The 17,501-nt window shown below is 33.6% G+C and overlaps 1 protein-coding gene across 1 annotated transcript; it reads right to left on the reverse strand.

Moving 5' to 3' along the window:
* Positions 1 to 3,726: 3,726 nt before the first annotated feature.
* LOC105340543 (feeding circuit activating peptides-like) lies at positions 3,727 to 17,245 on the reverse strand. Its single transcript, NM_001308885.1, is given in 2 exon segments — positions 3,727 to 5,304; positions 16,970 to 17,245. Coding segments are annotated over 2 exon segments (1,329 nt in total). The 5' UTR covers positions 17,045 to 17,245; the 3' UTR covers positions 3,727 to 4,050.
* Between the last annotated feature and the right edge of the window lie 256 nt (positions 17,246 to 17,501).

Genomic DNA, 17,501 nt, shown 5'->3' on the forward strand with positions numbered 1-17,501 from the left:
TTTCAGAATCAATTAACAAACAATGAAATAATAATGTGAAAGCACATGTTTTCGTTGGGTTAAAATGTTGATTTTAAACTAAAGACAATTTCGTTGGCATTTAATTTCGTCATATCGTAATCCCTAAAATGTATCGCGTATCAACTATTTTTTTTTTTATATAGGTACTTGTGTTAAAAATTCGTCATGGATTTAGTTTCGTTGATTTCTACTGCCAACGAAAATAACAAAATTAAACCCCCAACGAATATTATTACTTCTACAGTACATACTTTTGCAGTATGCAACATCAATCTTTAGCGGACTTTTTTACTTAAAAAAAAAAGGTTGAGATGTTCGGTGAAATAATGTTTGAGGTGAAGTCGACCTACGAGTTCCGCCCTCCGAGTTAAAGTCTATCCTACATGTATATGTGTACTGACTTTGTAATTTGAATATAACTGCTGTCAAACAGTCGCTTAAAAATCGATGAAAAGAAGATGTTCGTTTGCTTGGATTTTAACACATGTACTGACATCGTCAACAATTACTAGAGAACGTGTTGTGGCTGGCTGTTGTCGGAAAACTTCTTTCCTTTAGCTTTTCTGTGTGTTCCTTCTTATCATTCCCCTACCGATTTTCACCGGAGGGGACTATAGCTTTCCTCTGCGTCCGTTAGTCCATCCCGTCTGTCCGTCCGTCTGTCTGTCCCACTTCAGTTTTCCACACTTTTTTTCTTATGCGTTTGAGGAATAATATGAAATTTGCTGAACAGCTTCAAAATGTCAAACTACAGATCAAGTTTATCGTGCATTACTTGGACCATTCCTTTTATTGTTTCTAACAAACAAATAAGTTCTATTAAATAGTTTCAAGCATCGTGTTGTAAATTTAATTGTTATCGGGTTGGTCTGTTGATTCGGGGTACAGAAGACGGTAAGGAATGATATTCTGCATAACAGTGCATTGTTTTCACAAATTTCTACAAACTGGTAGGGGACGTGTATTGCTTATGCAATACTCTCAGAATGCTTGTTTATTTACTTTTTTGTGGTTTTGCTGTGATAGTTTAACTTGCTTTTGCACTATCTGACTTTCAACAAAAATCAACACATGTGTACTAGTCCAAGAATGACTTTTCTCTCTTATTGATCAATACTTTCTACAAACTTCTAAATCATTTACATGTTGTATATACCCAGTTAAACCCTCTGTGCTGTTTGCAATTTGGCCCATGGTTCTTTGATTTATTGAAGGGCTACACAGTTCTCCTGCCTCGTTATGTTTATAACAAGATCGAACAACTTCAGCTTGAGTTCAAACAGGAAACAGACTGATACCTGACCTATGTTACTATGAAGACACGGGGACGGCTTTAGCTGCTTTTCACTTTCAAGAAGAAGAGACCAATTTATTGTATGCTGAACTTGTTAATTCATATTGGAAGACTGTTTATCAACGATCTTAACTATACCTCTTACAATAGATTCAATTGTTTTCCCGCTGTTTTCATGCTTTCTTTTTTAATTATTAGCTTAAAATGTATAAACAATTAAGATAACAAATATTTTATTAATAATATCAACCATTTTGGTAGGACCAGGGGTTTTTTTTATTGCTGTTTTGGGGTTTTCACCCACAACATTAACACTCTACTGATCTAAAGTGTTGGAATGTTTCGGTGCTGGGACGAGTCACCCTAGCTAGATGTGCTTAAATGATGTTTTCTTCGTTACTTTTTGTAATTGATATCGCATATCTATTGAATTATTGAAATAAATTGAACATCCGCACAAACGGAAACGGAAGTTTTTAATGATTGTATACATTTTTTTTTTTTTTACGCTTTACCTTAGCTTCGAAGTTACCAAACATACCCAAGTTTATATATTGAATTAATTCAGTATGGTTACACGCAGCTTACATGTACCTGTAAATAGATAGAGGCCATTTTCTTCACAATATTTTGTGTATACGAGAGCAATGAGGGGAAACATTCAGATCAACATAATTCTTGTATAAATTCTGTGTGTTACATGATGCTGTATATAATCAGTGATATAAACTGATATATTCCTTTTGTAGTCTTTTTATTACATGTAGTTTGCAGGGGCAATAGTATAAAAATGTGTATATTCAATCAGATATAAGATACAAGCTGAAAGGATTGGACTTCAAACGGATAACTTAGAAGCTAGCAGTAAACACCACTATTAGAGAGCCTTTGATTTTCCTAATGGAAGGTGATTTGTGTATGCATACATGTATATACAAGCAGTGGAGCACCTGTTATTTCTACCCGCTCCTGTTATTCTAGGAAACATGTCTTTTCTGATGTCAAATTAATCAAGAAAAATAAATTGATAACAATATTTATCAGCAATGAAACAGATAATCTATAGCTAGTGTAATTTCAAACCAATATCTGAGCATTGTTTTCTCTTCCATTCAAAGAGAAAATAATTCTTTGATACAATTCAGAGGTGCAAAATACTTTTTCTGAAGAAATGTATTTAAAATTGTCAATCATGTGACCCCCCCCCCCCCCCCCCCCCGATCTGCAATAGTCATGTAAGCGTATCTTGTATGATGTGTAATGTATTTAGCGGAAATAGATTTTTGAATTGCCAACAACAAACAAAAGTAAGATTTAATTTGACTATTAATCCAAAACTATTAAATATCAATTTAATTTGATTTACTTGCGCTGTATCATGTTTTCAACTAAATACCACTTCATGATAATTCTCCCATACATGTTCATCTACGAGATATTAAGCTAAAAAAAAATGAGTTATTATCATTTATGTACTGTCAAGATGCCGTAGGGGTTAGAAAAAACATGATATTTTGTTGTTCACCAAACTGCTACAGATTCCTGCACTCTTATTATAAAACACGTGGAATAAGGACAGTCGATTCTCGCTTGCAAACTTTAAAAAAATGTGTTTTACATGTACGTATTAATTTTACGTGGAAAATTATGTTTGATTGAAAGGCCTTGTTATGTATATTAAACGTAATATCGATCAGACATACTCAAGTACATGATTGTATATCCTAATTGGCATATCGTCCGTTGAACTGGAAACCACAAGATGAACTAGAAACTACTTTTTCACAAAAAAGGGAAAAAAGCGTCAAACCAGGACAAAGTTTGTTTGCCAGATTTGTCTATAACGTTGTATTCCTCTTAAGTTTAAACTATATGGACTGTCGACAGTATTCTTATGTTTTCTTGTTCAACAATTATCAGAACAATGTTTTTATAACAATCATAATAAATCGTAGAAAAAAATTAAAAGGAATCGTAACAATAGTTACGAGATATCATCCTTCAACGCGTCCTTCAAAGTATTTTTCAAAGTATTTGCAAATCTGAAAACGTTCCATCACCAGCAAAGGTTGACTGATTTACCTATCCCAGGATCTCAGGATTAGGTTCTTTTAGAGCATTCTCTTATGATTCCTTCAATATCAGCATACACCAATACAATCAGGTGCATGACAAGAAGAATTTGCATCATCAAGAGAAGGAGAAAGAGGCACTGAGTGTGTGTCATGTGTTTCAAAAGAATTGTACACGCTGTAGTCACTTGCTACGGTAATGGAAAATAAACGAAAGCCTCAATAATGAATTATTGACTGCAAATTCAGAGGCCAGAAAATATTTTGTGACAAACATGAATTATACAACCAGTGAAAATATCATCCTTGATTGTTGTAGTTCAGTAAAGAAAAAATTAGCGACAAAAGTATGAATTTATTTACAGCTTGATTAACTTTGTGAATAAACAGTGTCCTCTCTACGTTCATTTAGATTAACATGGCAGTTACAGAGGAAATATCAATAAAATATCAAAATATGTCACTCATTGGACCTATACCAGTTTTTATCATAGTATTCGTGGAGAAATCAAAAACTCGGACCGGACGGAAAACATAAAGCAATCGTCTTCACTTTGTATTAGGAATAGTTTACAATAATAAAATCAATGGTGTCATTCAAAACTTGATATGTATAAATCTTTACAAGAAAATTTTTAAAAAGTTTTATGTTTAAGATTCAGATTAATTGTCTGTTCTTGGTTCACTAGGAACTGATCGCTTATGTTTCGACGCGTCCATGGTACCGGACATAATGTCACTCGATTCAAGATTATCGTAAGGGGATTCCGAGTTATTGTTTTTCTCTAAGTCATTAAGAGATCTTTTAAAGTTGTAAAGGTTCATTCCACCAAGGTTGCTGAGAGCTCGCTTATATCCATGTAATCTAAACCCTCCTAGAGAACTTAAGCCTCGTTTTGAAAATCCGCCGTGGAGTGACATACCGCCAAGAGAACTTAGGCCTCGTTTTGAAAATCCACCATGGAGCGACATACCACCGAGAGAACTTAGGCCTCGTTTTGAAAATCCACCGTGGAGCGACATACCACCGAGAGAACTTAAGCCTCGTTTTGAAAATCCACCGTGGAGCGACATGCCGCCAAGAGAACTTAAGCCTCGTTTTGAAAATCCGCCATGGAGCGACATGCCGCCAAGGGAACTTAAGCCTCGTTTTGAAAATCCGCCATGAAGAGACATTCCGCCAAGGGAACTTAGGCCTCGTTTTGAAAATCCGCCATGAAGAGACATTCCGCCTAGACTGCTAAGACCTCGTTTGTTAAAGCCCCCGTGCAATGACATGCCTCCAAGGGAACTGAGTCCTCTCTTATAGCCGTGAAGTGAGTATCCACCAAGAGAACTAAGAGCTCTTTTATAATTATGAAGTCCAAATCCACCAAGAGAATTTAACCCCCTCTTGTTGAAATTGTGGAGACTCATTCCCCCAAGACTGCTCAGTCCGCGTTTGAAATCATGAAGAGACATTCCTCCAAGAGAGTTTAGTCCGCGTTTAGCAAAATTATGAAGATTTAGCCCTCCAAGGGAACTAAGTCCTCTTTTATAGCCATGCAAAGAAAATCCACCTAAGCTATTCAAAACTCGCTTTTCTTTGTCATCAGAGGGGTCCTCGTCATTATATGTTTCTGAAACTTTGTCAAATTCACTCTCAGAGGGATACTTGTCCTGGAATCGCTCGAAATAATCTTCATCCAGACTATCAGATGACACTTTGTTTTCTGGGACTCCATTGTCCGATTTTGGTTCCTGTTGATACAGGTCCCCTTCAATATCCCCCGACTCCCGGTATCCCTTGTGCACAACAGCGCCACCTAGATTGTCCAAGGGAGGTAACGTAGTCATGGAAGCAGAGGGCGTTGTCAGAGTCCAGCCTTGTAGTAGTTGCAGTAAATCGTTATATTCGGAAGGATCGTATCTCTGGACCTAAAATCAACGAAAAAAGAAAAGCAATTAAAGATGGAAAAATCTTATATTATGTCCTCTGTTTGACGTATATTTCAAATGAAGCTACTGATTACGTTGCAAAAATAGTGTTGAAAATATATTTATTCAAGTTGCACATTATCAGTGTTTAATATTACAGTAAACACGTACATTTAAGAAAACAAGGAGCTCATGAACTCGACAGTATACAAGTAAATAAACAATGGAGAAAACAAAAAAAGTTCCTGAAATCTGTCTTGTTCTTAGATATTGGAGAAATCTAGTGATTTCACGGCTGGGTGCGAGAAGATGGGTTTCATTATGGTTTTTTGTAATTAGCAGAAATTCTCGGAATGTGCCGGACAATCGTAAAAGTGTCCTGCGGGATATTGGATTTCTTCCATCCAGATATAAATGAATTATTGACTATGGGTGCAGTCCCAGGAAGACAATTCCTCGGACACAGACTGCTAATAAGGGAGCTCAGCTTGTCTTAATATGTAATTAAATATATATACATATCTCGTACCTGTCTATATTTGAATCCCGGACAATTACATGTGCCAATGCTGACTATGGTTTACTTGGTGAATTTTATTTGATCTAAGAATGCATCAAATTGTTTAAGTAAGGCAGATATAAATCAACATGCTGTCCATTTTGTTATTGAGAATCGTAGATCCTAACAGATAAATGCCATCATTATTTATGAAACCACTTTAACAATTTGGCTTTCCATCTTAGAAACATTTGGCTGATGGAAAGCTCAGAGGCGCGAATGGTAAAGAGCGTGGATTGAATTTCAAAATCAGATCAGTTTGAAAAGGATGAAGCATTTATCAATTTTTGTTCATGCATAATTTTACTTGATCGACCCTCTTGTTTTTACATCTGATCTTCTTATTGGTTCCTTAATCGAATCAGCAAATGGTCACAATTGAATTAGAAACCCAGAATACGAGCCCGTTATGAGGAGTGGAGACCGGTGGCCCAGCAAAGGGGGTTCATAATTCACTCGCCTGCATAATTCATGTCCCTTTATATATGTTTGTCCACAGAAAAACCGCTTTCCTTTTATTTCACGGGGGCTATGGTCCTATTTTTATTCTTTTTGGAAAAAATGATTTATCGATGTTTTTCTCTTGTACTTTTCTTATTTGATGAATGTTAATGAAAATAAAATTTTAAAGTACACTATCATTACCAGAAAGTAAAAAAAAAACGGAAGGAAAAAAAAAATCAAATCCAAGAATTAGTAGAAAACGCTAGTAATCTGAGATTTGTGTTTTTGAAACCTGATATTATTTAGACTCTCTTATAATGTAGCCTAACATTGTAAAGAATGCAAAAACGATTTATGTGTTATTAACCTTCAGATAGGTGTATGATTCTATAGTCGAACTCAAAACCATCGAGCTGAAGTAAAATAATGACGATCAGTGACCAACAAAACCAAAATGTGAACGTTCGACAACAATACGATGATAGCATTATTACGTACATTCCACATAATGGTGGTAAAAATACTTGTTATAGTGCATCGTATATTCATCTCACTAACATAATACAATACACTAAATCATTAAAAGTTGGAACTCCACAGGTACTTGAGTTGTCAATTTACATGCATTTCAATAAATGAAAAAATATGAAAAATGAAATGGTAAATTATAAATATTATCCCTTAAAAACAGAGGTGGCGAGCTTATCTTTCTGCCTAATATTGTTATTGAATTTACTTTATATATAATTATTATTACATATACACGTGCATAAAAGAACTGGTGAGCTAAATTGACAAACCAGATAGTATAAAATTATATGTACATGTATTTATATGATTATATTTGTGAGTATGTTACACGTGTTCTTTTTATTACATGTAATTTATGTTTACATCCGCTGAGTATTCAGAAGTCCAGTCGTCTTCACGTAGCAACTAACAAGGACTCTCAAATCAATGTATGAATGTGAATGCTCACATTCTTTGACTTTGATGACAACGTTAATTCCAAAACCTATGAGAAATACTGTAAACATTTTTTTATTTTTAAAGGTTTACTATACATATACATATACGTTAATTAGTTCGCGATCGATCGAAATATTCGCTACAATGAGAACACAGACAGTACGGCCTCCACAGATTTACGTCGGATTCCCTAATAATTATATAAGAAGTCTGGGTATTCATGGCCATTTTTAGGGTACATTGATCTCCTTGAAAAGAACAGCGCTGTAAATGTATAAAGATATAAGAAAATGTTCAAATTTATGGACTTTTTTATCTAAATAAAAGTCTATATCTTTAAAATTATATCTACAAAATTAAGGTAGATCTGATGGTTAATATGTTGACCGTCCGACCTCCTTCACTCTCCATCACTCGGCACACCTCGGCTGATTCTGTCTCCAACGTTTAGATGAGTTACGAATCGGTCGAAGTGTGCCGAGAGGACTTTTCCTCTATGACAGATGAAACTGTTCCTCTTATCTAACGTATGGATCGACAATAACGATTAAATCCCCCCCTTTGGCTGAAGACATATAAAGAGAGTCACATGTAGGTGAATAAAAAACAGTAAACTACTTTCGTTACTTTTTCTGTAAAGTTTGCAGACTTCATATCTGGGTTACCATGTACGAATTATGTGTTTTCTGAATGTATAAGAAATAAATCTTATGTTCTTATAACGTCTCCCATCAAAACTGCACATAAATTTTTTTTAATTTATATGTATTCTCAATTTATGCGTGATCAAATTTTTTAATTCATGATTAGATTAATTCTTTAATATTAATAGCGGGTGGGGGGGGGGGGGGGGGTGATATACCGGGTGGCTCGGTCAACATTGAAATTAAAGCTATACAGTATTTTATTAACAAATACCAATCAATCTAAGATAAAACATGTTCCAACTCAAAGTTCACAATAATGTATTTTAATTTAAATGATTCCAGAGGATAAAGAAATATATACATTATGAAGACAGAAAACTCGGGTTACACAAGGTGTCCAAAGCAAAAAGCTATTTCTTTTTTCCCACCATTCCATTCAAAAATGCATTTATAAATAAATAAAATAATAATACATGTAATTTTAAAAAACCTACAATTTTGTAGAGTTGTCTTTTAGTGAAATCATCAACAGCAGAGTATTGTTATCTATAACATATCCAGGCTTTCTAAATAGAGAAACTTTTATTCAGAGTTTATTGTAAATGCAGCAAACTATGTAAACCATAAAACCATTTTAAAATAAATAGTCAGGTGCAACACAAAGCTGTGTTGCATAATACACCTTTCATTTAATATGAATACGCAACTCAACTTCCAATGACAATTTTTAATACGCCCCAGAGTAATAATTGATTTTTTATCTTGGAACCGCTGATGTAGAGGAAGCGCGACAACTCGCAACCAAATTCTACAGATCGATTTATATAACTATGGAGAGTAAGGTGAGTTGCTTCTCCAAAATTATCTTTGAATATATATTAATTCCTTTTTCTTTCTTTCCCTTTAGAATTAACCCCCCCCCCCCCCCAATTATATTATTAGTTAATCATAAGATGAACGACCCCCTTTTTATAATTGCTACTCTAGGCCTGGATAAAAGATTTCAGCAACCCAATATACTGTATATCATTTTTTTTCTCCTTTTTTCTCTCTTGCATTGTATATGGCATGTATTTCATAAATTCTTTGATCTTGTATTTACTTCTTAGAAATAAAAACTGTTTTTCTTCTACAACTTTGCCTCTTGCCTAAACAGAATTTAGAACAAAATGTTTTTTCATTAACCTTTGACTTTCATGCATGCGGAATACGTCAAACTTAAACTGAAATAAAAAGTAAAAAAAGTAAAACGAGTATAGTATTTTTACAAAAGTACCTGAATAGGAAGTTACTCAATACAAAGTATATAGTATCTGGTTTATTTACTGCATAAGTATTGAGATTAGTAGGAAGAAGCAAATAAACGATGCTAAATCCGGAAATAAAGGACTGCTTACGCCCTTTTTGCAACAGTTAAACTAAGAATAAAATGTCATTTAATTAAATTTTACGCTTTCCCCATACGAAGAGGCGAACAGACCTAATCCGTTGTTGGTTAGATGTGGGATTGTAAATATGAAACAATCACAGTGACCCAATATCTATAGCTGGAGAGGAAACGTGTGTTGCAGCATTCCATCGTGCCCGGATACCAGCATTGATTAATTAAGATTAAACACAACTAATTAGAAAACTGTTAAATCTGCGGTTGGTTAAGCCACTCCTTCCAATGTCGCAAAGGGTGGTGTTTGTTTAGTTTTCTTGATCAAATGCACAGCAGATGTTGGATTAGCTACCGGGACACATCCAGGAAGACTCTCGCACGGAAACTTTTGCGGATGAAAATATAACTGCAGTTTTTTTGTTTTATGACTGTGTTAATTTTCGCCTCTTACTTTTAGAGCCCTTGTGAAGAACTATTAATTTCAGTTTGAAGGGTAAATTATTAATATATTGCTCCTCGTTACGTCATTGTTGTTGCGTCTATGGACATATTTACAAGGCCCCTGCCTCCTGGCCATTAATATTACGCAGGTCGCTCAATACTATATTACACAATCTACACCTGGTTGTGGATTTGGTTTTTTTTGCATAAAATATTTAGTGACACCAAAAAGTGTCTAAGTATTTTTTCAAATGCAAGATATCTGATTCATATATCACAAGCAAACATATGTGGTTCACTTGGGTATGAAGGTAGCGAACTTTGCAGAAAGCTGCAAATATCACGTTACGATTAACGCATTATTTTGTCTGCAATGAGTACTTTCTTTTATAGCCTTATGATCCACAATAGAAAGTATATGACGGTTTAAACAATGTATTTGAATTTTTATCTGAATTTGTCTTAAAATGTTCAAAATATTTTAAAGTTTGTCTAAGTAAAGTATCGTTATTGAAAATTGACCTTAAAAAACAAATTTAGAGAGAAGGACACTAAATACGCATTCACTGGTTTGAAATAAATGCATTAAAAAGCAGGGGGTTTTTTCTTCAAATTTAAAAAAACAAGATAAGGAAAAAATCGGACAAAGTATACACAAAAATGAACAAAAAAATATTGTTCAACATATTTAGAATTATATCATAATGTGTAAAATGTTAATTCCTGCGCTTGCGTGGGTTATCATCTATACATGTAATTCTGTCCCGAGTTTTAATTTGCTTCCACCACTTTTCGCTTGGTTTTTCGATAATAAGGAATACATTTGTGCTCAAACTACGTTCATCCACTAATATGAAAAATGTCCAGATCATCTGTTTTGAAACACCCCTCTACCGCTTCAGGTTTCAATACACATCCCAAAATAGAAAGTCTACAGGGATTTTGCATTGCATCAGCCATTACATGTAATAAGCCCGAATGATAATGTTGAAAAATTGCGCGAGGTGTCCCGAGTACTTCCGAATGGAGAAAAAATGTAAACATTTCCCATTATAAATCTCCGTAAGAATTTTTTTTTTCGTTCATGTACATGTAAACTTTTATAAGTGAAAAGAGATAATTTGTTAATGAAGATATCTTGGATAATTTCAATTGTACTTCTTTCACAGATATGTGTATTTTTATTAAAAATCATCAAATCGTCATGGAAGCAAAAACTTGGGACAGGCTATACTACTGTTAAATTGTAAATCACTTTAGCCATTATCTGTCGGAATACAGTTGGATTCTTAAGACAATAGGAGTGAGAATACGCAGTAAGTCCAAATAGGGAAGTACAATATTCTATAAACAAAATAAGTACATTGTACATGACATTTTGCAATAGACGGGGATTTTTTACGTTTGAAAATATGAGGGTCAAAAACGTGCAATAAATATGTCACTTACTTTGAAAAAAAATGAAGATTTTTACAGAAGTTGCACTTGGTTACAATTCATTTTGTATCTTTAGAATTCATGACAATGATTAAGTTTAAAGTAATAAAATTTACAATTTGATAATAATCATGGTCAAACAGTTACTGAGTACATGTCAATTAAATAGACAGTATCTAATAAAATGCATTAACAAAACCTTTATAAAATAAAATACAAATGTAGTTTTGAGAGTTTTTTAACCTTTGGACAATGAGCGCCTTTCTAACTCTCTGAAATTATCAAAAGATATATTAATAAAATTTCACATTATGAAAACGTCGGACAATTATTGTCAGATACATGTAAAATTTGTCTCTCTATCTCTATGGAAATATTATTTGATGCTAAAAGGATTTTATTTGTCGATTATTAATAAATTGGGTTCAAAAGAAGAATTTCCCCTAACTTTATTACTTTAATGCATGGGAAACGGCTTCATATTGCATATATACTGTTCATTGATGAGACTGGTCGGCTGACACGCATTCTTAAAACGCAGCACCGAACGATCCTCTTTTAATAAACAAAATCAAATCATCTCTCATGCAATCATCTATTAATGACCATATAATTGTGTTTTATATATATGAAACTCTTACTATGCAACCATTTTCATTCTTGTGAGAAATAACGCTTCATAAAGACGTGGGATAAACTGCTATATTGTGATTATTTTCTTTTAACTGTTAATGAAGCAAGGATATGGAATAATGGACGGCTAAATATATCCGTAAAAACTTCTCTACGATTCTCTGCTTCCGAGACTTTATTGCAGATGATAATTTGTATTGCCAGGGAAACCTTGCGTACAAATTTAATAAAGTAAACAATTGCATCTTTGGAAATTGAATGATGTGATAAATCAAAGAAAATGTAAATCATAAAATTGTCAGATTCACTCGTTTCTAAATGATGTGTTTTCTGCACTTGTCATTTTCTGTATGGTTGAAAAAGTTTAGTAAACAGTGCTTCTTCTATTGTAAATTCAAAGTGGTATTTTGATAAAGATAAAAATAACTATTTTATGCCCGATACATGTTTTTTCCTTTTTAATTGTAAAACAAATTGTGTCGACAGCAAGAAAAAAGCGTCCAGAGTGCATTTTTCGCTTAAACCAAGAACAAATATATTTAAAGAAATGATAAGTTGGATTGCAAATATCAAGGAACTGGTTGATATTGAAACACTTGATGCTTTTAAGAGGATTGGAAGGCCGAGGCCATTTTTTTTTTGACTGCAATGATTTCATTTAGAAGAAGAGTTTTGTATAAAGAAATAGGAAATGCTCAAATTTTTAAAGCTAAAATTCATGGTACTTTTCTTTTATAAAATAGTAGTTTATAGCTTAACAAATCATTATAAGTTTAGGGCAGATCTGGTAGGATTTTGCTGACCATTTCATAAATGAAATTTGTTGAGGAGCATCGAAAAGAAGCCATAAAAGATATGCAGAATAGTTTAAGATCATTTTGCGGAAAACATATGTGCAACATCTACGTTATAACAAAACAAGAACAGTGATGTGAAAGATATTAAATTACAGATCTCTGAATTTTTTATGAATGTTTATTAACGTTTGTTCGACTTGGTTATTAATGAAATCATGAGCGATGTTTGAAGATAGTTTATTGTTTCTAATAAGAACAAGTTTTGTCTGCTCTAAAGATTCATCACTTTCAAGGACATCAAAGAACAATTTGAAGCAAGATATTTGATGAAAAGTATCTTAGAGGACAAAATTTGCCAAAACTCTTTAAAAAAGTGTAATAGTAATTGCATCTTAAAATTATAAATTAGTTTTTCACTGCATTTAGTCTGACGGTTTTGTTTTCTATTGGTTTTGGTTGGAAATGCGTTTTCACTCTGGCAAACATGTAAACTACATAATTATATACCTTGCAAATGAAGACAGTGTTGATATACATTCAGTGGTAAATGGTAGACAAACGTACGAGACAATGCGGTCGGTTACTGTAGTTCTCGCGATACATTCTTCATGATATTAAATTTGATCTTCGTACATAGATATGTGAGGAGTTTTTTTTATTCCAGATTTAAATAAATTTAATATTTTTACCATTTGTACAACAAATACACGCACTCGGTCTCGACGCATTGACTGAATTGCAGCTTTGAAATGGTGATCAGAAGGAAAGCATTACAGACCCAAGAAACCTTTGGAGAGGAACGGTTCAAAATGAAAGAAAGAAGACGATTTGTCCTTTGGTTGTGTCGTCAATGTGGACGAAAAGAATTAACAACCGTATGTTCTTCTTCATGGTAATGGTAAAAATCAGTACTATTAGAAATCAGCTGAAATTATTTAGCATGACTGTTTCCTTGGTCTAGGAGTATAATTTTATCAGTTTAATGTTTTTCTTCAACAGACTTTCATATTCCAAACTACTAGTATATTAATTTCATTACTGAAAAAATAAAATAATGACAAAGACAAAAACCCAGGGAAGTAGTATCTATATATGCAACTATTTGTAGATTTTGTACACACTGGGAAGAGTCTACGATAAGCAAGTATCTGATCATACCAGAACCATACCACATTTCAAGTACAGGTAGGGTTAAGTACTGAACGAATTTGGATTTCTTAATTGTAATTTGGATATTTCCTCACAGAAGCTACTTACCTAATGACATAATATAAGCTAAGCGACAGTTTGTTGTGTTCCGCGAACTTTGATTTACGCGTGTAAGATCAATTGATCGATCTTCATCAATTTATGAAGTAAGTTTTATTTCTATCTAAAAGCTGTAAGCTTCGAGTCGTAAAAGCCCCGGTTGATGTGGGCATACACTTCCGGCCTCCTGCTCCATTGCGAGACAGATCGGACTTATATGAAATGACCAGTATGATTTTCTTTTTCTCTTAATTGATGTTCTTCCTTTTCCACTTTCCTTCACGGGCCTAATTCCCTCTGAAAATCCAATTTTATAACAAATATATGAAAAATCCCGGTAATTAGATTACGGCACAGCATTCTGATGTCATAAATGAGTCTCTTCTTTTCTTTCGTTATCTTATACCTACAACACGAGGGCGGGAGTCTTTGTGTGAGCAACAAAAGATGAATTAGGGACGACTGAACGATTTAATGTGATGTGGTCCCAATAATTACGACAGGTTTCATGTAAACTATTGAACATGATTGTTACTATAAAACAGTCTCATGGTCACGATGTGGCCTCATTTTTACGTACAAAAACTCAAAACGTTTACCTTTGGGTAAAATTTAAACAGAGTAATAGCTGTTCTAATTTGCTCAGATATTTTCCATTCGGTATTTCATTGCCTTTTACTTTGGTAACATATTTACTAATTCGTGCAAAATTAAAGGAAGATTCGTACGTTCGTCATGCGTTTCAGTTTTTACATTAGAACTATGATCGTAGGAAGCTAATAAAATCCTACAGTGTTCGTGCTATTTAATTAATCAGCTATTAAGTAAAGTCGGAATAAAATGCGTAGAAGAAAAAACAAGATCGATTTATCAAACATAGAATTAATCTAACAGGATGCAGGTTGACCAAGGAACTTCAGAAAGAGTTAAATATTATCTAAGACACCCGGGCATTCGTCAATAGTTTTACCTTAATGCCATGATGCTGCTTTTAATAAATAAATAGCTTCTTTCAATATAACTGCAGAGAACCTTTATAGGGGATTTTAGGAATGTTTCTGTATGATCAGTTAATTTAGAAAACGGTAAATTGTGTTACAGTTACGAAGCCGGTCACTGACAATATACCATACTGAATTCGGCAATTCCTGTCACTTATCTTAAATTTCTTAGTATCATTTATCTTATCTTCCTCTATATATTGTACATAGGTATTGTGAAATGATATTCAAATAATTAACAAACCACATCTTGGAGTTTTAATGACTAAATGTTCAAGATTTTATATACGGTGTATATCTAACAAATTATTCATTTAGAATTTTTTGTAACAGCGCTCCGAAAGTTATTCCATCTATAGAGAAGAAAACGAAAGAAATATATCTATCCATTTAAAAGAATCAAATGAAATAAAAGAGTCACTCAAGAGAATATCTTGAGAACTTAACAGTTTAAGTAGAGTTATAGAGCAGTTAAAACCTAATTATTCAAAGATAACGGGATTTAATTTATGAGGCTTGCAAGAAAAAAAAACCGTTCTTTTCACCAGTATTAAGAAAACATCAACTGTAAAATGGCAGAAATTAAGGTATTGTATATGCTTTGCTTTGCTTTAGATTGGTGTGTTAGCTTTAAAGAGTTTTTATTATATGCATTCTTTCTTTTATTTATATGAAGAATTTTAACTTTCAACATTTTCAAGTTTTTTTTTTCATCCAATCAGCGCACACCTTTGTCTCTGGTTGATCGCAGCTCAATATTTTGTTTAATTAGATTGACCTAATATCAGGTTGTGTTTAAAAAGAATGGTGGAACTAATTACCCTGTTTACCTTGTTTTTTGGTGAAGCAATTGTCAACATTTGGACTGTAAACGACTATGATAAATTACGGTAATCTCCTGAAAATCGACAATTATGTTTGATTATACAGAGTACAGTCAATGTGCATTTGACTTGAATGATAATCCCATGCAATTTGATAAAAGCTTTTAAGTAACACTTGCAAAGATTCAGAAATAGGTGAACTGTAATAAGTCTCAAAATCACACGGTATGCCCACCGAGGATGCAAGAATTCAAACATATTTTTTAAAGACATTGAAAGAATTCAGAAAAGTTTAACATACAATACTTATACAATGTATTCAGATATACAACATAAATTGCATCTAATCAAATTCCATTTAAACTTACAAAATTAATCAATTAAAACTTATTATTTTTATTTTGAATTTCTTTAAAAGGAACCAAGCTGTATATCAACTTTGACTTTTGATTGGCTTCAGATGATCAGGACCGAGGAATTATTGCATATCGTTTATCTGTTACAGCAGGATTCAAATATAATGATGAAATATAAAACCCTTTATTAGAAACAATCGAATGAATTATTTAAACGAGATTGCATGATTTGGATTTGAACATCATACACATAAACTAGTTTATTTAACTGAATTTTGATAACGATTTTTACTCATACGCGTATTTATAATAACTAACTAAGTAACTAACCGTCGTTTGAGAAAAAAAAGCAGTTTAGCAACTTTCTCATCACTCGGTACATATATCTTTATTTGAGTCATCAACTGTTGTAACAAATGACATACAACACTTTAAGTAAGTTTAAAAAACCCCAAACATAGTTCTTTTAAAAGGTCGCAAACTTATCTTTTTAAAAATTGAAAATGTGGTTTTAAGTAGATAAAAGTCTGGGTTTCTTAAATTCACGAATCCGCATTAAATTGATATTTGTGGAAGTGTTATAAACACCATTTTGACCGTCTGAATTCAGATTCAAAAATCCATTCAAAAGAATATCATCAAGAGATCTCAAGGATAAGGATAATGGTTATGGCAATGTGTTATCAGAGATTGAAGAAACATGCAGTAAACCTTGAAACTTAATCGTTTCGAGAAGTTGAGTGACCAGATGCTGACCGGTCAAAAATCAGAATCCACGGGGGTAGGGGCAGAACATTCACCCACAAAGTAAGCACTGACGATCATTTAGAAAAAAAGTGGTAAGTACACCTTACCGTCCTCAAGTTTACAAAGGGAAGAATACGAACAAGAAATGTTAAACAACGGGTGCTTTCTACTGTCTTACCTTATTGTCTCCCGCACTTGTTTGATAACAGATACTGAATAAAAGACCCAAGTAAAGCACCGAGTGCATCTTCATCTTTTCAGCCAGGGTTGTCACTGAGTGCTGTTGAGTCTGCGCGACGTCTGAGGTCTGCTGATGAAACTGCGTTAGGGTTTTAAATCACGCTCAGATATAGGCACCGGCTCAGCAATTTGTTCGATATGGTTGTGCAGGAGAGCTATCAGAAAGAGTTGGCGGAAGGGGTTAACTTTCTGCTGCTGGTGTGGAGGATTTCGGTGGTCAGAATCTGACGCTAGTCAATGACGCGGTATTTTATTTCCCGTCAACCCCTCTTCACTATGACGTCAGCATCAAACAAGAGGTGGGACACCTTTAGGTAGTGTAGTATTTGATCTCAATGATCTGGGATCCGTGTTTCGAATTAAATTGCTATGGTAATATTTATGTCAGAGAATGAAGCATATCGTCTCTTATTTGATACCCGAACCCCGGTTATTTTTCTACAGATCAATTTTTATAGGAGTAATTAGAC

Source organism: Magallana gigas, chromosome 3, assembly GCF_963853765.1.
Source record: "Magallana gigas chromosome 3, xbMagGiga1.1, whole genome shotgun sequence".
Taxonomy (NCBI): Eukaryota; Metazoa; Mollusca; class Bivalvia; order Ostreida; family Ostreidae; genus Magallana; species Magallana gigas.